Raw genomic sequence first — 23,823 nt, 5'->3', positions numbered from 1 at the left:
ATGTGTTATCATATTCATATTAAAAATCATTTTTCCAGAACATAAACCTTCAATTCAAAGTTTAAGATGGTTTTTAATTATCCAACCCAAAACAGTCCCCGGTTGCACTCCGACGTCGTAAAAACAGTTTTTAAGGTATTCTTTGAAAAACCAAGTTATACCTTGTTAAATTAGCATATACATAAGTTATATTACAGGTCTTGAAGTATTTTAAAAGTTAAGTTAGAAGGATCTATTTAGTTTGCAAACAAGTTTGAAAACTTTCAAACTATGTTCTTGTTGTTAAACTTTTATACCACAAAATAAGATAGCTATATATATATATGAATCGAATAAGGTTATGAACATAGATTCTACCTCAAGTTCCTTGGACAAGGTTGCTGTAAAAGAGGAGTATGAACCTAGAATCAAAAGGGTGATGGAAGTGGATGAAAGATTGGAAGTAAGTTGGTGTTCTTGGAAGGATTTCTTGAAGTGTTTTTGTATGGTTTTCTTTATGGTGTTTAAGTAAGGTTTTTATGGCTAGATCTTCTTGGTAATTTGCTGGATTGTTATGGAGTTCAAAGCTCTTGAAAGTGTGTGTGTTTTTAGCTAGAGAATGGAAGTAAAATGAATCAAAAATGATGATACATATATACTCCTAAAAATGTGATCTTTAAGGATAACATGACAAAATTTTAGTTTGTATTTTTGTAATTAGTCTTACAATCATTCAAAAGTAATTACCTTATACATAAGGCATTGAACAAGGCTGGTTAGGTGGTGATTTGATGTGTATATACCAATAGTAAATACGTATAGAAGCTGGGTATGATACGAGTACAAATACTCTAAATATACGTATAGAAATTTTGTGAAAAATGGAATGAGGATTCAAATATAGCTATCTTTTGTGAATACACTTATATGGTTTTATGTATTTAAGTCCTTAAAAGTGATTAAATACATTACTTATACAATATATGTATAAACATTATAAGTCTTAAGTATTTATGTCAAATAACGTTACGTATAGTTATCGTTTTGAAAACTTAAGTTAGTAGTTTCAAAATATACTTATAACTTATTGTTATTAATACAAAATGAGATATTAAAACATCCTTAGATCATGTTAAATATGTATATATACATATATATACATAAACGTATAATTATCATATATTGTATAGTTCGTGATATCATCGGTCAAACTAGACGGTCAAACGTTGTGTAAAACTCTTTTCGAAAATATAAATCTCAACAATTTGGATTGCTTATCATGTTGGTAAGGTTTAATTTATGTAAATATTAATCTTATAAGTATAGAACGATCGAAAAGGTGCGGGTCAACTTTAGGGTTTTTGCTTATCGTGTCGGAACCATATGGAGATTAGAGTTTAAATTTGGTCGGAAATTTCCGGGTCGTTACAAACGTCAACAAAAATGTTGGTGAGTTATAGGTTTAACCTATATATATCAAATCATAATAATAGACCACAAGATTTCATATTTCAATACACATCCCATACATAGAGATAAAAATCATTCATATGGTGAACACCTGGTAACCGACATTAACAAGATGCATATATAAGAATATCCCCATCATTCCGGGACACCCTTCGGATATGATATAAATTTCGAAGTACTAAAGCATCCGGTACTTTGGATGGGGTTTGTTAGGCCCAATAGATCTATCTTTAGGATTCGCGTCAATTAGGGTGTCTGTTCCCTAATTCTTAGATTACCAGACTTAATAAAAAGGGGCATATTCGATTTCGATAATTCAACCATAGAATGTAGTTTCACGTACTTGTGTCTATTTTGTAAATCATTTATAAAACCTGCATGTATTCTCATCCCAAAAATATTATATTTTAAAAGTGGGACTATAACTCACTTTCACAGATTTTTACTTCGTCGGGAAGTAAGACTTGGCCACTGGTTGATTCACGAACCTATAACAATATATACATATATATCAAAGTATGTTCAAAATATATTTACAACACTTTTAATATATTTTGATGTTTTAAGTTTATTAAGCCAGCTGTCCTCGTTAGTAACCTACAACTAGTTGTCTACAGTTAGATGTACAGAAATAAATCGATAAATATTATCTTGAATCAATCCACGACCCAGTGTATACGTATCTCAGTATTGATCATAACTCAAACTATATATATTTTGGAATCAACCTCAACCCTGTATAGCTAACTCCAACATTCACATATAGAGTGTCTATGGTTGTTCCGAAATATATATAGATATGTCGACATGATAGGTCGAAACATTGTATACGTGTCTATGGTATCTCAAGATTACATAATATACAATACAAGTTGATTAAGTCATGGTTGGAATAGATTTGTTACCAATTTTCACGTAGCTAAGATGAGAAAAATTATCCAATCTTGTTTTACCCATAACTTCTTCATTTTAAATCCGTTTTGAGTGAATCAAATTGCTATGGTTTCATATTGAACTCTATTTTATGAATCTAAACAGAAAAAATATAGGTTTATAGTCAGAAAAATAAGTTACAAGTCGTTTTTGTAAAGGTAGTCATTTCAGTCGAAAGAACGACGTCTAGATGACCATTTTAGAAAACATACTTCCACTTTGAGTTTAACCATAATTTTTGGATATAGTTTCATGTTCATAATAAAAATCATTTTCTCAGAATAACAACTTTTAAATCAAATTTTATCATAGTTTTTAATTAACTAACCCAAAACAGCCCGCGGTGTTACTACGACGGCGTAAATCCAGTTTTACGGTGTTTTTCGTGTTTCCAAGTTTTAAATCATTAAGTTAGCATATCATATAGATATAGAACATGTGTTTAGTTGATTTTAAAAGTTAAGTTAGAAGGATTAACTTTTGTTTGCGAACAAGTTTAGAATTAACTAAACTATGTTCTAGTGATTACAAGTTTAAACCTTCGAATAAGATAGCTTTATATGTATGAATCGAATGATGTTATGAACATCATTACTACCTTAAGTTCCTTGGATAAACCTACTGGAAAAGAGAAAAATGGATCTAGCTTCAACGGATCCTTGGATGGCTTGAAGTTCTTGAAGCAGAATCATGACACGAAAACAAGTTCAAGTAAGATCATCACTTGAAATAAGATTGTTATAGTTATAGAAATTGAACCAAAGTTTGAATATGATTATTACCTTGTATTAGAATGATAACCTACTGTAAGAAACAAAGATTTCTTGAGGTTGGATGATCACCTTACAAGATTGGAAGTGAGCTAGCAAACTTGAAAATATTTTTAATTTTATGTAACTAGAACTTGTAGAATATATGAAGAACACTTAGAACTTGAAGATAGAATTTGAGAGAGATCAATTAGATGAATAAAATTGAAGAATGAAAGTGTTTGTAGGTGTTTTTGGTCGTTGGTGTATGGATTAGATATAAAGGATATGTAATTTTGTTTTCATGTAAATAAGTCATGAATGATTACTCTTATTTTTGTAATTTTATGAGATATTTCATGCTAGTTGCCAAATGATGGTTCCCACATGTGTTAGGTGACTCACATGGGCTGCTAAGAGCTGATCATTGGAGTGTATATACCAATAGTACATACATCTAAAAGCTGTGTATTGTACGAGTACGAATACGGGTGCATACGAGTAGAATTGTTGATGAAACTGAACGAGGATGTAATTGTAAGAATTTTTGTTAAGTAGAAGTATTTTGATAAGTGTATTGAATTCTTTCAAAAGTGTATAAATATATATTAAAACACTACATGTATATACATTTTAACTGAGTCGTTAAGTCATCGTTAGTCGTTACATGTAAGTGTTGTTTTGAAACCTTTAGGTTAACGATCTTGTTAAATGTTGTTAACCCAATGTTTATAATATCAAATGAGATTTTAAATTATTATATTATCATGTATGAATATCTATTAATATGATATATATACATTAAATGTCTTTACAACGATAATCGTTACATATATGTCTCGTTTAAAAATCATTAAGTTAGTAGTCTTGTTTTTACATATGTAGTTCATTGTTAATATACTTAATGATATGTTTACTTATCATAGTATCATGTTAACTATATATATATATCCATATATATGTCATCATATAGTTTTTACAAGTTTTAACGTTCGTGAATCACCGGTCAACTTGGGTGGTCAATTGTCTATATGAAACATCAATTAATCAAGTCTTAACAAGTTTGATTGCTTAACATGTTGAAAACATTTAATCATGTAAATATCAATCTCAATTAATATATATAAACATGGAAAAGTTCGGGTCACTACAAAATCTTCCGCTGTGCATTTGCTCATATTAGAGATATTACTTGGAGTCATTCATGACATATTTCAAAAGATGTTGCATTCGAGTCGTTGAGTTCATCAAGATTATTATTAAGTCAATTATATTTGGATATATTATGAAATGCTTTACATGCCTGTCAACTGTCGATGTAACGAAAGTTTGTCTTTTAAAAACGAATGCAATGTTTGTAAAATTTATCATATAGAGGTCAATTACCTCGCGATGTAATCAACTGTTGTGAATCGTTTGTAATCGATATGGACTTCGTCCGGATGGATTAGGACGGGTCTCTACAGTTGGTATCAGAGCGGTGGTCTTAGCGAACCAGGTCTTGCATTAGTGTGTCTAACTGATAGTTGTTTAGATGCATTAGTGAGTCTGGACTTCGACCATGTTTGCATGTCAAAAGTTTTGCTTATCATTTTTGTCGAAAATCATCTGCTTATCATCCTTAGGAAATTACCTGCTCATTATTCTTAGTCTAGACACGTTTTACTGCATTGACTGCATGAATAGTGTATAGACAAAATTCATATCTTAGCGTATCTGACAATTCATATCTTAGCGTATTTGTTATTGTTACCTTTGCCTGACAGCTTCCGTAGATTCCTCCATAACTTATGGGATTTTAGTATTATATATGCATATGTAAATTATGTATTGCAAAGTACTAATCTACATCCTATAATCTATTTCTTATCGAAAATCCTTCATCTGATCGTACGAGATGAATCCCTCAACCAGTTCGAGTCCCTCAGATTTTGATAGCTGTTCCGATAGTTATTCCGACAGCTATTCCGATATGGATTTCCACTCGAACTCCGAAAGCAGTATAACCAGAATGAATCAACCAATCAGCCATCCCCAGTTCATCTGATGAGTTCGTAGTCGACTTAAACAATGGAGACGCGAAGAAGGCGACCCTTTCCATCCACCAAATTGCCCTCTTGGCGAAGAACCTGAAGCATCTACCAGTGAATCTATCCGAAACAACATTTTCAACCTCATTTCCAGAGTAGTTCGACACGATTATATTCTATCCACAATTCTGAATCTTATTCATCCTCTCGTTCCAACCGTCAATCATTCCGGGGTAATAGAAGAAGTTAACGAACTTCGCGCTCGAGTAATTAATTTGGAGAATATGGTGCAAAATTTACCAGCTTCAGCAACATCACTGGCACCAACAGTACCATCAAAAATCCATGCCTCAACATCTCATTCTGTACCTCGAGTATAATCACCGTTCTACATGATGTTCTACATCATTTATCTTCGTTCAACATGATGGTTATGTAACCTCTATTGTTTTAGAGATTATATATTCTTGTTCTAACGATAAATCAGATGAGTTAATATCATATTAACTCATTAAATCCATGATTACATCTGAAGAAAATATATATGTATATATGTTTTCATAAAGATTGTAATTAAAAATTCCTTTGTACAAACTGTTAATGGTGAAAATGTTTTAACGGGTAGGTAATACCTGAGGGATATTTAAGATTTCACATTAATAAGTTACATTGTACGTTCTTCGAATCTGATTCAACAGTCGTTTACTATCCTACTTACATCCATAGGTATACGTATCCGTTCACCGCAGAATAACCATTTTTATTCAATTTCATATTCGGATTTTGACCTATCAGAATCCAACAAGTGGCATAATGAAGAAAACATATGACAAAATAAAATTTGTCAGAAACAGACTAATTAACTATGAGAAATTGTGTTAAGAATCCACGCTAGCTGTTCCTAGCTAATTGTTCCTAGCTAACTGATTACATTTTATTTATCGCAATTTACATTCTCACAATTTTATTTATTGTCATTTAATTTCTGTATTTATTTTACGCACTTTAAATATCGGGACACGTATACAAGGTTTTGACATATCATATCGACGCATATATATATTATTTGGAATAAGCATAGACACTCTATATGCAGTAATGATCGAGTTCTCTATACAGGGTTGAGATTGATTCTACAATAATATATATACTATGAGTTGTGATCGAGTCTGAGACATGTACACGGTTCACGATACGTATTATTTAATTCGAATATTATATATTAAATTATATATGAATTATTGAATTGCTAACTGTGGACTTTGAACTATGGATTACCAACATTGGACAATTAAAATGAATTAAAGCATTGATTATAACATATGAAACTAAACAACTCTTCAAGTTTGCCACTTGATTTTCATCTTAAACCTCATTTGTATCTTGACGATTACAATCTGCGTTCAAACCTTTCGTGATTCTTAAAAACACCTCAATCCAGAGGATGAACCAACCGCACTTCATCTACGGAAGAAAAGATTGATGCGTATAGTTATGCACCTGAAAACTCTCGAAAACTAGGTAAACGTTTAACACTTATCTGTGCTAACTCCGTTGGCATTGTTATCACTGAAAATAATATTGCAATCCTTTTTCAAATTAGCCAATTTTGTCACAGCTTCAACAAGTCAACTTCGAATTTTTGTTCGAAACAACCTTATTATAACCTTGATATATACGTTGTCTTTTCATCATCGTTACCGAAGAACCGTTTATATCTCACCTAATTAGCAGTAAACTTACCAACAGCTTCATTGATCTTTGACTTTTCAAAGATCATTATAACTATCGAAACCCTATCATATATCCATCTACATCTTGTAACAATAATTTCCATACCAACAATCGGGAATCATCAAATCATTAATCTCGAATCTCGCAAGCGTTTTCACTTCAACAGTTATATATACATATAACGTGTAATTCCTGAAAATTTTGATCTTTAATTCTGAAATTCTGAACAGCACTCAGTCTACAAATCAATACATTGAACTTTGAAAAAGCTGAATGAAATAGCAGAAACTGTAGGCAACCGTAAACGATATTAATCGTCGGAAGTTTTATGATAAAGAATAGTATGTTGAAAAAAAGCTCAGAAAGGTGGGAACTGGAAAACGGATTGAGCTAACCACGAAGGAGACCAAAGAAAAATTCAAGGACCATACCCTATATTCAAAGAATCCAGGTAATTCTGGATCCTATGAAACCTTCAACGAATATCTTGCTCCATACTTATGTTAAAATCTTGCGTAAAATTTTTCTTCATCAACCATCGAACTTAGAAATCCCAAAATATCATCATAAATATCTTCGATATTTCTGAGGATATTTTCATAAATCTTCTTGTCCAAAATTAGTTATCTCTTCGTGCTATCTGTATCACATCATAAAGGAAACCATTTTAGTTTCTAATTTTCTTTAAAATTCGAGTTTAAAATATGAATGTTATTGAAGTAATGTTGGAAACTGATGCATGAGTTAGTATAATATAATGACACTTGATCAACGTTATTATATTACAGTAAGTCATGCTGAGTTTCTAATAGAACGTGATGATTCACAGATCATAACATCATCATGTGCCATGTTACATAATTCTTTCATTCTACTTAACTCCTGAACAAATCAAGTAAATGTATTCTTGATGGTTCTATCTTCCGTAATGTTGATAAATTTGAAAATCAAATCGTGCTAACACGTTCCTTCCTGCTTAGAACATTATGATCATTAAAAACTCTATATCTACAAATTCTGGACCATGATTCGCTTGACTTGAAGTCGGGAAGAGAAAACAAAAGCATAGAGCTTCGAAATATAAGGGAGAATATAAAGCCCGATAACAACACATAAATTACAAACCGTGCATATCAATACGTATTGCCACGTAAAGGCACGGGAAAATTAAAAACACTATAACTCCAAGAAAATAGTAGAAGTAAATATAATCCTTCGGTGGTAGATGAAAGAGAAGAATGACAGATATGAAAGTTAAGAGTATATCAAGGATCAGAACTGGATGGAGCATATTAATGAATGCTTTAAAATATGAATCAGGGGAGAAAGAATGGAAGGTGTAAGCTGTGAAAATAAGGAAACGAAGGGAGTGGATTTATAGTAAAATATCCGACAGAGTAATCGAAACAGATTATTGCATTTAATCAAAGAAGATCTAATTTCCTATATCACCGAAGAACCAAATCTTATTACGAAGATTTTCTTTAAATCCCATGAATTCCGGAAATCAATCATAACTACGTCATCAGTTCCCTCTCTTGCGATAGCTTCGATTATACTCTTCGCGTAATCAAATTTTTTTTTACCTATATTACTCACTGATGATAAAACTCTAATTTCTAGCTCAGATACGTCATGAAAACATACTTATTGTCAGCCATGACCATTCCACTCAAATTTCAGAACGAAATTTCTTTAACGGGTAGGTACTGTGACGACCCGGAAATTTCCGACCAAATTAAAACTTAATCTTTATATGTTCCAACACAATAAGCAAAGCCTGTAATGTTGAGTCTCAAAATGTTTGAACTATTTATATAGATTCATTTAACCTGTGACTATTTCCGACGATTCACGAACAATTGTGTGTAAATAAATATGTAAATATATATACATGTATAAATATAAGAGTGCATATTAAGTTGTATTAATAAAATACAAAATAATCATTTGAATTGAAAATGTAAAATAATGTACAAGATAATTAAGATTAAAATTTATTTATGATTTAAACGAATTCTTATTTTTATTTATTATCATTTTTATGATATTATTTAGTTATTTTATTAGAATTATTATTAATATTATTAGGGTATTTACTATTAATTTTTATTAAAAATAAAAATAGGGAATCTCATTATGTTAGAAGTAACTATCAATTTTTTTTTCTTTTTCTTCACATGAAAATAATTTACGTACTTCATGTCTCCAGTTTGTTACAAGTCTACTTCACAAATCAATTGAAAATCAATTTAACTGTTAAATCATGTACCTAATCACTCTATATAAGTTACAAACTGCAATTTGAGTTGAAAACAAAGAAAACCCAGAAAATAAGCTCGACACTCTGTACATTCATCTTTTTCACCATATTTTGATTTAGAACAAATTTTCAAAATATAATAATGCAGTCATGTTAGGAATCGTCTATCTAAACTATCTGTAAGTTTTCAATCCTCAATTCTTTCTATTAATTTCTAATTTGAGAGTCAAAGTTTTGGTTTTCAAAGTCAACTAAGTGTTCTTGAATCAAATTCGAGTTTGTTTTGATATCTCCAGTTAATTTGATGATCCATAAAGATTATAGGAATGATTTACAACACAATTCATGTTGTAATCATAACCTATAACACTCTTAATCTAAAAATCAATTTTTGAGTTCTTGAGTTCTTCACAGTGATATACACTAACGTGAATTCGAAACAAATTTCAAAAACTAAAAATGTAGAGTTGTTAGGAATCATTTACTTAAACTTCCTGCAAAATCTCAAGTTCCAATTCTTGATAACGAATTCGAATTTGTGAGTCAAAGTTAAATTGTCAAAAGTCAACTGTTTTGTTCTTGGAGAAATTAGAGCTTGTTTTGATGTTTTAAGTTCAATTGACGATTTCAATAGTTTTTAGGAATGATTTGAAACATGTTTCATGTTGTAAAGATTGTCCAAAACGAACTCAAAATTGAAAACAAAATTTTTTTTTTCTTGGCTACAAGCAAGCAGTAGGATTTTTTTGTTTTTTTTTCTCATTTTTTTTATATCATGAACACATTTTTATTTTTTGTTTCATGTTTGTTTAGAAGTCCTAAAACCATTTTGATGATTGACTATTAAGAATGAAGTTGTTTGATTGTTTAGATTTTGGTGAAGAAGATGAAGTGGGTTGAAACATGTAATAGATAAGTATTTGGGTTTGTATTATAAATCAGAAAAACTGAAATGGAGGAATGGTTAAGGGTGTTGATGAGTGAACGAGAGGTCTCGGGTTCGAGCCCGGCTTGGTGCAATTTTTTTAAAACTGACTCCTAAGGTAGTTTTATACTTTTAAAAATTATTATTATTATTAATATTATTATTATTATCCTTAGGTATTTCTACAATTATTAATTTTACAAAACAAAAGATATATATGTAAATATATTATTACATAAAATATACTAATATTACATAAAATTATGTTTCAACTAATATTATTGATATAACATTAATTAAATATCAAATAAGTATCATAATATATTATAAGAATAATTAATACATAACAAATATATAAACTTAATTGATTTATACTATAATGTGTTAATACTTGATATAGGTTCGTGAATCTGAGGCCAACCCTGCATTGTTCAATGTCGTCATATGTATTTTTACTACAAAATACAGTATTGTGAGTTTCATTTACCTTTTTACCCTTTATATTTTTGGGCTGAGAATACATGCGCAACTTTTATAAATGTTTTACTAAATAGACACAAGTAATCGAAATTACGTTCTATGGTTGAATGATCGAAACTGAATATGCCCCTTTTTATTAAGTCTGGTAATCTAAGAATTAGGGAACAGACACCCTAATTGACGCGAACTATAAAGATAGATCTATCGGGCCCAACAAGCCCCATCCAAAGTACCGGATGCTTTAGTACTTCGAAATTTATATCATGTCCGAAGGAGGATCCCGGAATGATGGGGATATTCTTATATGCATATTGTGAATGTCGGTTACCAGGTGTTCAATCCATATGAATGATATTTTTGTCTCTATGCATGGGACGTATGATTATGAGAAATGGAAGTATGAAATCTTGTGGTCTATTAAAATTATGAAATGATTCTTTATGATAAACTAATGAACTCACCAACCTTTTGGTTGACACTTTAAAGCATGTTTATTCTCAGGTACGAAAGAAATCTTCCGCTGTACATTTTCTCATATTAGAGATATTACTTGGAGTCATTCATGACATATTTCAAAAGATGTTGCATTCGAGTCGTTGAGTTCATCAAGATTATTATTAAGTCAGTTATATTTGGATATATTATGAAATGCTTTACATGCTTGTCAACTGTCGATGTAATGAAAGTTTGTCTTTTAAAAACGAATGCAATGTTTGTAAAATTTATCATATAGAGGTCAATTACCTCGCGATGTAATCAACTGTTGTGAATCGTTTGTAATCGATATGGACTTCGTCCGGATGGATTAGGACGGGTCTCTACAAGCCTTATGTCCCTTTGGTAGTGTGGTAAGATCCCACGTATTATTCTTCTCAATTGCTTAAATCTCTTCGTCCATAGCACGTTTCCACTTTTGGCTTTTTGCTTCGTCTTCATAACTTATTGGCTCACAATCGGCAAGAAGGCAGAACAATGATAGATCCTCCATAGGCTGGGTTACCTCGTACAACTCCCTAATGCTCCTTGTGTGATGTTGTAGCCTACTTGATTCTCCTCCTGATGTTGGTGTCACTTCATTAGGTGTAGTGGTTGGAGTACGTGGAGAGTGTGGAGATGGTGTACTAGAAGGTTCTTGAACTTCTAGATATTCTTCGTTCCTTGCAGTACTCTCGAATGGATAAGGGAGAAAGTCGTAGTTCTCCTCTTCGGGAACATTCCAATCCCATGTTGCTTCTTCATCGAACACCACATCTCGACTTGAGATTACTTTACCGGTCCTGGGATTGTATAACTTGTAACCCTTCGAACTTGAGTCATAGCCTACGAATATGAGTTTCTCGCTTTTATCATCGAGCTTCGTCCTCTTCTGATCTGGCACATGAGAATATGCCACACTTCTGAACACTCGAAGGTGTGAGATGCCGGGGTTCCTTCCAGTCCAAGCTTCAATGGGCGTTTTGTTCTTGACGCTTCTAGTGGGCGAGCGATTTGCTAGATAGATCGCACAGTCCACTGCCTCAGCCCAAAACTCCTTAGGCATCATTTTCTCTTTAACATACTCCGGGCCATATCAAGAATGGTCCTATTTTTCTTTCTGCAACACCATTTGTTGAGGTGAATACTGAAGAGTTAGAAGACGTCGTAACCCATTGTTGTCGCAAAATTCCTTGAATTCCTTGGATGTGAACTCTCCTCCACAATCGGATCTCATCGCCTTTATGGTGAGACCACTTTAATTTTCCACAAACGCTTTAAACTTCTTGAACATTCCAAAAACTTCCGACTTCTCTTTTAGAAAATAGACCCATGTCTTTCGACTAAAATCATCAATGAATAGAAGAAAAAATTTATTTTTACCGAAAAACGGTGGACTGATGGGTCCACATACATCCGTGTGAATAAGTTCTAGAGGTTTCTTCGCTCTACTAGAAGCCTCTATTGGAAAACTGTTTCGGTAGTGCTTTCCTAGAAGGCATCCCTCACAAATTTGATCCGGATGATTAATTGGAGGCAAACCCTTCACCATTCCTTTACTTGATAATAATTTTAAGCCTTCAAAATTTAAGTGCCCGTATCTCATGTGCCAAAGCCAAGAATTATCTTTGAAACATGCTTTTAAACATCTTGGAATGTCATGTTGAATATTTAGCAGAAACATCTTATTCGTTGACATTGGCACTTTAGCAATCAAACCTCCTTTTTGGTCTCTTAAAGAAAGAGTACGATTTATCATGTGAATATCATAGCCTTTCTCTAAGAGTTGTCCAATACTCAGTATATTCGTCTTCATATTGGGCACATAATACACGTTAGTGATAAATTGATGCCTTCCATTTTTCAAGCAGATGAGGATCTTACCTTTGCCTTTAACCGGGACTTTAGAGGAATCTCCGAAGGTGATATTTCTACTTGTTACCTTGTCTAACTTCACAAACATGCTTTTGTCACCGCACATATGGTTGGTTGCACCCGTGTCAAGATACCACAAATTCGATTCTCCGTTGTCTTCACTTTTGCATGCTAGTAACAAAGTGTTTTCCACGGCTTCGTTATCTTCTTGTGCAGAATTTACTCTTTCTTGCACGTAATTGTCTGACTTCTCACATTCCGAAGCATAGTGGCCAAATTTATGACAATTATAGCATTTAGTTTGAGAGTTGTCATACCTTGGCCTTCTACTTGTGTAGCCTCTCCCGAGACCTCTTGTTGAGTGAAAATCTTGGCTTCTTTCTTCATTTTTGTAAGAACTGTAGCCTCTACGTTTGGAATATCCTTGCCCTCGTCCTCGGCCACGTACTTGACCACGACCTCGTTGACTCGGTTGATGAGTCTTTTCACTGCTCTCTTCCTTGAAAGACAGTTTTGCTTGTAAAGCTTGCTCCAAAGGCTCCTTATTTTTCTTATTGAACCTCTCTTCATGGGCTTGTAGTGAACCCATGAGTTCTTCGATAGTCATTGATTCTAGATCTTCAGATTCTTCGATGGCTACGACTATATAGTCGAATTTTGAATCTAATGATCTAAGAATATTTTCAATGACTCTTACATCACTTAGAGTTTCACCATTCCTCTTAATTGATTGACAACCGCCAAGACTCTTGTAAAATAATCGAAAATTGATTCTGAGTCTTTCTTATTTAAATATTCGAACTCACCTCGTAGTGTTTGTAGTCGAACCTTTTTCACCTTTTCAACTCCCTCGTGAGAATTCTTCAAGATCTCCCATGCTTTTTTGGCGGTGGTTGCACTTGCAATTTTCTCAAAAGCTCCATCATCTACACTTTGTTGGATGATGGAAAGAGCTTTTTGATCGTTGGTCTTCAATAGCTTTTTCTCCTTGCTGAGAGAACCTTTCTCTGTAGGTTCCTCATAGCCTTCCTCCACAATCTCCCATAAGTCTTGTCCACCTAGGAAGGTCTTCATTTGGATGCTCCATCGATCATAATTATTCTTTGTGAGGCGAGGAAATGTGATGACATTGTTGGCCATCATCTTGTCGAACCAAACTCTTGATACCAATTTGTTGGAAATAGGAGGCTAGGTATATTATTTGGGGAAGAGAGGATTGATAATTTAGATGTTTGATTGATCTTGAAAATTTTGTTTTATTGCTTATTGCTTTGCTAGATTACAAATGAGGGGTGAAGTCCTCTATTTATACTACTCAATGGAGTAGTCTAGAACTCTTAATCATCTACTAATATCTAGATATTTCCTAAGCATTATCTAGATATTTTCTAAGTATTATCTTTATATATTTTACAAGATTTTTCTATACACTTTCACTACTAGATATTACAAGAAGTTTCTAGTTAATGGACTACAATCTTGATCCAATATATTTGGATACTTGCAAGTCCAAATCTAAAACACATAGCTCAAAATCAAGTTTAGTTTACAACGATTTGTAGTCATAGGTTCACTGCATATGGGAACAAGACATGCAACGTGCAATGTTTTGCACTACAAATAATTGGATCTGATACCATCAAGTTTGTGCATATATGAACCAGAAGTTTTACTTTTAGGATTATGACTTCACTTCAATCCAATCATTCAAATCATGATTCTCATGTTCAACCGTCGTCTATTCCTAGAAAAGATATTTTCCGATAACATTACTATTTTTGAGTACGTTATTTTGGTAATATTATAGTCTCTTATACTTAAATTTGATACATTTTTTTTCTTGACACAACAAACAAACTGATAACCACTCAGGTTTGCCTAAGTGGCCACCGAATTGCCCAATAAAGCACACCACCCGGGTTCAATCCTTGGCTATGCCAAATTGTTCAAAAAGGGAGTGTGACAAGAGGGTGCGCATAATGCGCAATTCACCCGGTACCAGGTCTCGCGCTCGGGGGGCTTGATTACCCGAGGTTTTACCTTCTATGGGGGAGCCAATGTGCTCGTTCATAGGAGGGTTTCCTTGCTTACCAAAAAAAAAAAAAAAAAAAAAAAAACTGATAGGATTTAGGACCCAACAATAAGAGTGATTTCCAGAAAAATCACTCTTCCACAAAGTCAAACGAAGACAATAACAAAGAAAATAAGAACGCGATAATTTAACGTGGTTATATGTAATCAAAGGTTAATTACTTTAATCTACGGACCAAACTAGATAGATTTTACTAATAGAATTTGTGATACAATGTATGGATTACAATAGAGTGTTTATATATGCATAACATAACAAGGAAACAACTTAAGGACCAAGAAAACTCGGTTTTAGAAACTTTGGCCCGTCCGTACCCGATTCGCGATCGCGAGGCACTTCTTGCCTTTATTCTCGCAATCGCGAGATATGTGCCGAGTAAAATCTCCAGTCGCAAATTCCACTTTCCATCTCGCGAGCTCCTGTCGTTGCTGCACTCGCGCGACTTCCCTTCTCGCGGTGGCGAGTTTTGTGTTTCTTCGTTTTGTTCAAGCTTCTTCACTCCAACACAGATACCGTTTTTATTTAGCACCGGACTCGAACTCATAACTTTAAGGTTAATGAGTTTCTTTGATACATACCGCTAGAGCCGAAGCTCTTAGGTTTAAATTTGATACCGACTATAAATTTAATATGTTTTTTATGTTAGATATATTTAAGGACCCCTGAATTATGAAATCATCTGGAAACAAATAACTAAAACATATGAGAACCGTAAAGTGGTAAGGTGTTTTTCTAAGAAATTGTTCTACATATAGTAATTAGCGTGGAGTTTATGATCGTGTAAGGCAATATGAATTGTCGTTTTAATTTATAAACTGTCATTCACTTTTGTTTAGTTTTTTTCTTGATTACAACATGAGCCTTTCTATATTTCATTTTTTTTTTCTTAATTACAATAAGAATTCACGTTTGTTTAAATGAATACTTATTTTTTTAAAAATTTCTCTTAATTATAGTATCATTTAATAAATAAATTTGTTCCATCCCTCTCAATTAAATTGTTTAGTGTTCCTTTTAAAGATGACACAGATTGATATTTCACTTCTATAAACAAATGCCATTCTATATATACTAATTAGCATGTGTAGTGGAGTTTATGGCCCTGTAAGACCACTCCCAACCATGACGTACTTCCTCCCCAGGACACACCGTCACATCAGCTTTCTCTCTCCATTTATTTTTCACTTCCTCTCCATCACACACCACTACCAACCATGACATTTTCCCTCCCCATCACATGGCCCCACATTTTTTTTATTAATATTTATTACTACTACTACTATTATTTTTATTATTATTATTATTATTATTATTATTATTATATTATTATTATTATTATTATTATTATTATTATTATTATTATTTTGAACAACACTTTTATTAAATAACATTAATACGGTTACATTTATTTAAAAAAAAAATACATAATCAAAAGTTACATTAATTAAACATAAATTAAAACTTATGAAACTATGCGTCATCTTTGTCCAAGTCCACGTCTTCATTTTCATGTTCATCGTCGCTTTCGTCCTCGCTTTCTTCAACATCTTCGGCGGTGTTGGAAGTTCCAGCTTGTGGAGCGGCTCGGGCATGTGGAACGTGCCGAACACGGAAATGAACCGGAAGATTCCAAATGTGTTCGATGAGCTTTTGTCGTAGTAGATGATGAAAGGACGAATCTCGTAATTCTTTATTAATGCGCATGTGTGCGTCAACCCTTTCCTGGATTGAGCGATGTGGACGACGAGCTGGCTTGTAATTCTCTTCAAGTGAACACATTGCATATCCATTGTCTTCGGTGATCATATTATGCAAAATAACACAAGCGTGCATAATTCTTCGGATTCTTTCGACATAGAATTGTCGGCACGGGTTTTTTATTATTTGCCATCGACCTTGAAGTACACCGAATGCCCGTTCAATATCTTTCCGAGCAGATTCTTGATATTTTTTAAATTTTGCCGATTTTGGGTCAGGAGGACTTTTGAAAGACTTAACTAGTGTCGCTCAGTCCGGATATATCCCATCGGCTAGGTAGTAACCTTTATTGAAATTACAACCACTAACCGAAAAATTACACGGTGGAGCCGTGTCTTGAAGTAACTCATTAAATAAATCAGATTGATTAAGGACATTGATGTCGTTGTTTGAACCAGCGGGTCCAAAATAAGCATGCCAAATCCATAAATCATAAGATGCCACAGCTTCTAACATGATTGTTGGATACCCATGATCGCCTCTAGTATAATGACCTTTATATTTATATGGACAATTTTTCCAAGCCCAATGCATACAATCTAAGCTACCCAACATTCCCGGAAAACCATGTAATTCCGCATGTGCGGATATAAGACGTGCTACGTCTTGTGGAGTCGGTTTTCTCATATACTCCGAACCGTACAAGTGAATCACGCTCTTACAAAAATTATTCAAACAACCGTATGATGTTTGTTGGCCCATATGTAAGTACTCGTCAAAAGCATCAGGTGCAGTACCGTATGCTAATTGGCGTATTGCGGATGTACATTTTTGAAAAACATTAAAACCCAACAACCCGGTAGCATCCCGCTTTTGATGAAAATATAAAAAATAATCGGGAATAGGTTCTTGAGAGTAATTCATTATACCTTGGCATATGCGTATAAACAATGGTCGACTCATCCTATAACGGCGACGAAAATAATCTCCGGGAAAAGTTGGATTCTCGGAAAAATAATCATTCCATAAACGCATCGCGGTTCCCTCTCGGTCTCTATGAATAAATCTTCGAGGCGCCCTTGGAATTGGTTGATTGACTTCTTCCTCTTCGTCTTTATCTATTTGAGCAAGTAGATCGAATGCGACAATATTGAAATTAGAACTTGCAATATCCAACGCATCTATCGTAAGACTATCAATATTTTTTTAGGCATTTTTAATGGAATTGAATGAATATTGTGAAATAAAAGTAGAGATTGTATGAAGTGGTAGTGTAATGGTATAGAGGTATATGTAGTGGGGGTTGGAAAATAAAAAAAAAAAGCTTCCAACTGCATTATAGCTTTTTGAAACAAATAAATATATAAAATGATAAATACACGTTCTCTAAATGTTATAGCCACGACAATCACCAGAACGGAACCAGGAGAGAGGGACGAGGGCGGCCGACGGCGGGATGAATGCCATCGGCGCCCTCGAGGGCGGTGACGATGACTTAACCAGGGCGGAGCCCGTTGGGAATCGTCTAAGACAATATCATTTTGATTTATAAGCTGTCATTCTCTTTTGTTCGTTTTTTTTCTTAATTAGAATATGAGCCTTTCTATATTTCATTTTTTTTTTCTTAATTACTATATGAATTCACTTTTGTTTGAATGAATACTCATACTTTAAAAACGTTCTCTTAGTTACAGTATCATAGTTTCAATTTTGCTCCCTACGTCTCAATTTAATAGTTCGCCTCTTTAAACAGATGCGAATAATGAAAAGTTCTTTTAAATCTTTAATTCATGCCAAAACAAAAGGGTATGTAAAAAAGACGTTAAAACTATAAACCTAAATGAAGTAAGTATGATAATATGACTTTTCTTAAAATATGTATTTTTTCTTTTGTGAACTATTAAACTAGGATAGAGGTTTTCAATATTCTTCTTGTAATTAGAGCACTCGGTGTCCATCCGTCGTTTTCGCCGTCGCCCAAAATCGACGCCGGGGTCTACCGTCGGTCGACACCAGGCCGCCGTCGCCGCCACCGTCGATTTCCAGTGTCGAGCTGTCGACGGTGAAAAAAGTGACCGTTGCTCTTTTATTTTTCGAAATTATTTTTCCTTTACCTTTTTCATTTAATTTTTGCTGTTTATTTTTTATGGCTTTTTTTTTGGTTTTTTTGCAGGTTAATGAAGGAGGAAGAAGGATAAAGAAGGAAGGAGGAGGTGAAAGTAGGTGAGTTTATTTATATTTTTATTATTATATATTTACTCCTTTTTAATAGGTATGCAATTTTTAATAATAATTGTATATGAATGTTTTTTAATAATAATAAATGTATGTTTTTTTAATAATAATAAATAGGTATGCAAATAATAGAGTAAATATTTTTTTTTCAGGAATGCAATTTTTTTTTAATTAATGAAAGTTATTTGTTATATATATTATTCATTTAATTATTTTAAATAACTAAATAAAATAATAAAACTCAATTAAAAAATAAAAATAAAAATTGAACACTGAAATTGACACTGAAATGGACACTGTGGACACCACTACCCATGACACAGTCAGTCAATTTCAGCTTCTAAAAATGGACACTGAGAAATGGACACTGAAATGGACACGGACACCTCGTACTCTTATAAGCTAACAAAAAAATGTTAAATTTATGTAGCGGCATTGTGTATTGCTGCAAATGATTTTCTGCCGCAATCTGCTGCTCATCCCTACTATTGAAACAATGTTTAAATTATCGAACAAAATTATTTTCCGTAGCAATGCGCAAGTCCTTTCTACACTCGTTAAAAACTAAATTGCACCGAAATAATATGTTAAAATAATGAGTAGTATTGAAATATGAAACTAAACTTGATAAAACTAATACTTAGAGCGTGTTTAATAATCTTATGAAAACTTTGAGAAGTTTTCGGGTATGAGCTTATAATTTTAATAAGCTATAAGGTATAAGCTTTGTTAACATACAATAAAAAAGCAGAGTATATAAAAAAAAAGCTATAAAAAAAGAAGATTTTGAAATTAGGGTCTTGAAAAAAGAAGAGCTTATGAGAAACAATTTTACTTATATACTATTATTATATCAGTTTATAATATACGGTGTATATATGAGTCATTTTAATTCATTTCATAATTGTAACTTCGACTACTTTATCAAACACTTATAAAAAATAAGCTCTAGCTCTCATTTTCAAAATAAGCTCCAACTCTAGCCATAAGCTTCAACTAGCTTTACCACTTTACCAAAACACACCCTTAAAAACTTGATATCTCTAATCTCTAATCTCTAACTACATATAAATCTATAAGCTTTTGTCCAAATGTCATTCACTCCTTCATTTAAGGGCCATGTAGGATAGAGAATTGTCTCACAAAAAATCTATACATATACACTATTTGTTGCTATTTTTTTTTTACCTCACACTAAACTTATACATACAATACATACACCACCTCACTATCCCATGTGGCACAAGATAATCTTATCAGATTCAAATTTCAAGCTGATGTGGGTTTTATGACTTACTTTTTATGACACACCATGTGATCAAGTACACACATCTATCAAAAAATTTATGTATGTGTGTAGGTTTTAAAATTTCAAATTTGAAATCAGGTAATGGGTATGTTTGGCAACAAGCTTTTTGGAGCTTTTTCAAGCTTTTAATTTTTAGCTTTTATGAAAAAGTTTGTATTCAACAAAAAGTTTCGTTTGGTAATAAAAGCTTCAAGCTTTTGTTGGGTTGTGAAAAGCTCCAAGAAGCTACTTCAGGAAACGCTAAGGCCACTAGCGTTTAAAAAATTATATGAGCTTTTTTGTATCCACGTACCTAAATACCCTTCAAACTCTATCATGTAAATTCAATTGCTATTGGAGCATCCAGTTTCTAATCTATAACTTATAATAATACGGATACATATACCACGTGTCTACCTAATACCTATTCCCTATCCCCTATTCCACTAATTCCTCACAGCATGACATCTGTCTCATCATTATTGGTCCACAAATTAAACCTAGAATCTCTCTCTCTCTCTCATTCTACCTTTGCGTTTTTTCATCTTCAAATCATCGATTCAAATTAATTTATCAATTCAAATCAATTTATCAATTCAGATTATCGATTCATCATCATACAGATATGCTCGATTCATCTTCATCATCATAATCATCGATTCATCTTCAACATACCGTGAACAACCACCGCCGCCTCCTTAAACTGTGATCATTTCAGATCTGCTCGAATCGTAACTCCTTTCTTCCTTTTTCTGGTACTTTTTAGTTTTCCGACCATCCTTTAATAGCCCGACATCGTTCGTGTTACGAAGATCTTTGATATTAAGCGGCATTTTTGGTGTTTCCAGGTTTGTAACCCTAATACGTGGAATGTCAATTTCTGGTAAAACAATCGATTTGTTTAATATTTCTATAATTCTGATTCATATGGAGTATAATTTTTATTGTTATACAGGAACCTAATTGTTAATCGGTAGTATAATTTTGATATGTAGCATCCGATCAGGTACAACGAATTGACATTCTTATTGGATCTTTCTACGTTAATCAAGTTTTCATAAGGTATGTTTATCAAAAGGAACAAATTAGGCACGTTATGTAAATTGTCAGGTTTGTAACCATTCTCATTCTATATTTCTACATTTTATCTCTTTCATTAGTGTTTGACATGGTTACTATATCTATTATGGTGATGCATATTTACAGAGTGTTGACTAATGTGAAAAATTATATTTTTTTATTTTGTATTTAATTTGTTGGATGTTTTATTTACTAATCGTTGTATTCAAAGAAACGGTATATAATTATTTGATTGTTTGGGATATATATTTTTATTTTTATTTTTGATTAGGTAATCATAGAGTTGTTCTTTGTGAAGTTCTGTTAACAGTTGTTCATAACTCCACTTTAGGTTTTTTTTTTTTTTTTTTTAATCGTGGGTTAAGATAAGAAATCAAGTTTTGCAAAAGTTATATTCACTTGCTGGAATCAAATCATTTACTCAACTTATGATCATGTTGTCGTCGACCTAATAATATTCAAGTAATTATTATTTTTGAATAGCAAAAATGATGCTTAAAGGTAACAGATATGAGATAACACTAAGAAAATCATGTTCTTAATAGTTGTTTTTTTGTGTCTTTAGTGCGTGCCATTTCATAAGATCTAATGTTTCATCCTTTCTTAAGATGTAATATTAAGGATTCTAATATTTCTTTATCTTTTGTTCACTCTTTTTTAGTTTCTGGCTATTCCGGTTTGAATGATTAAAAGAATATGTTTGTACTGGTAGTAGGGTATTGTTGAATTTGTGATATGGCTTTGGTTAAATGTCGATTTTGTTTAAGTACCCAGATGGTTTAGCTACTATGGACCAATTTGAAGCCAACCATGTACGAATTTGATGGTAATCCATATTTCCATATCTACTTATTTGGACATTTGGTTATCCATTTACTTATTTGTTCAGTTTTAGTATTTATAATGTTCAAGTACTTGAAAGTTGAAACCATAAGTTTTGCTTATTGCAAATTTGCAATAGATATTTATGATTTACTTAAATTTGACTTCATTTTTATTCAGGCCATTTTTTATACATCACGGTTTTTTTTTTCCTTTCTAGAACGGCATCACGGTTTGGAATACTGCTAACAAAGGAATTATGGTTGCAATGTAGGTTAACAATAATGATTTATTCAAAGGTGGGGTTGATGACTTGCTTAAGAGGTATGAGATATGAGTAGCTTAGCACTTCCTAATTTTATTGTTTTTACTGTATTCGTTGCACATAAAACATCTATACTCGATCATAATTAATTAATAAGAGGTCTGAAACCATTAATTTGAAGAAACTGCTTTAGCTAATTAGATTGTATTTTGTTGTTATTTGAGATGTGGAACTTACCGTGACATTGATTCTTTAAATTCAGTAGTCAATAAGGCTGAGATTTGTATTAGAAGGTATGGACGTGTTTGATTCTTTATATATTCATCAACCTTGAAGTTGTGCGTTTGAGTCTCATCATGGACAAAAAAGTGTGTATGTTTACTTTTAAAAAAATGTTGTTACAATTATGTTTGTGTACTACTCCAACTGCCCTTTATTAATAGAATATTAATATAGTTGTTATTTAAAGCTCTATATGATACACGTGAAATAGACATTCAATTTACATTGATCACATTGTATATAATATGAGTATACTGATGAAGTTATTTACGCTTGATAGTAACTGCGACTTTGTAGCTACAAATTAGGCTGTTGTGCAGAAACTTCTTCAAAATGGGAGGCGGGAGATGCTGCAGGGCTGCTATAATTGTCCATTCTGGCCCGTTTACATTATTTTTTTCTTTCAATTTGAAGTTGCCAACAGGTTTATAGAGTCATTTTAGAGTTGTGGAGTGATTTGGGCCACCTTTGTACGTTCGATAAGAATTTGGGTCGTTAACTAAGTTTGATGTCAATTTGGGTAAAAGTGTTAAAATCACTCTCAGACCTATTTTGCGGGTTCATAACTTGAAATTGGTTAAGTTTTGATGATAACTAAATATTGGGGCAGAAAGTATCCCAGACAAGCTTTCAAATGGTATATGATATTTTTTGGTTGTTCGAGTCTAAAGAGGTTTTAAACGTGTGTCAAAATGGGAGGCGGGAGCTGCAGCTGGGCTGCTACTGTACAACAAACAACAACTGTAAATCTAAACTTGATAAGTTGTGGAGCTGTTTTTCGAATAATCATAACTCTCAAACTAATTATTTTTATTGTAAAACCTTTGATAGATAAGGTGTGAGTATGCAAAGGCTAATTCTTTCCGACATCGTCTATGTGGTTCCAATTCCGAACTAACAGGTAAAACTTTGTTACTTTCATTTCTCATACCCTTTTAAGAATTTGATGTAAATTTATATATTGTTTATAATTTAGCTTATATTAGTGAATCCTTATATCCTTAAAATTTATATACTATAATTTAGCTGATATTAGTGTAGATTATGATTCTGGTTGATTTGCTAATCAAGATCTAAGGTTATTAGGATGTGGGTGCAAAAGGGTATTTGTTGGGTTAAACACGAGTACCATGTCGTGTAAAGTGTATT

General features: G+C 32.7%; 1 protein-coding gene across 1 annotated transcript; it reads right to left on the bottom strand.

Moving 5' to 3' along the window:
- Window positions 1-16,586: 16,586 nt before the first annotated feature.
- On the bottom strand, window positions 16,587-18,402 carry LOC139842493 (uncharacterized). The gene is made up of 2 exons (XM_071832628.1): window positions 18,395-18,402; window positions 16,587-17,894 (listed from the first exon to the last, which is right to left on the bottom strand). The coding sequence occupies exons 1-2, from the start codon at window positions 18,400-18,402 to the stop codon at window positions 17,012-17,014; spliced, it is 891 nt and encodes a 296-aa protein (XP_071688729.1). The 3' UTR covers window positions 16,587-17,011.
- Between the last annotated feature and the right edge of the window lie 5,421 nt (window positions 18,403-23,823).

The sequence above is a fragment of the Rutidosis leptorrhynchoides genome, chromosome 4 (assembly GCF_046630445.1).
Source record: "Rutidosis leptorrhynchoides isolate AG116_Rl617_1_P2 chromosome 4, CSIRO_AGI_Rlap_v1, whole genome shotgun sequence".
Classification (NCBI taxonomy): Eukaryota; Viridiplantae; Streptophyta; class Magnoliopsida; order Asterales; family Asteraceae; genus Rutidosis; species Rutidosis leptorrhynchoides.
Note: the sequence above shows the minus strand (reverse complement) of the source record. Positions and strands in the feature narration are given on the sequence as shown.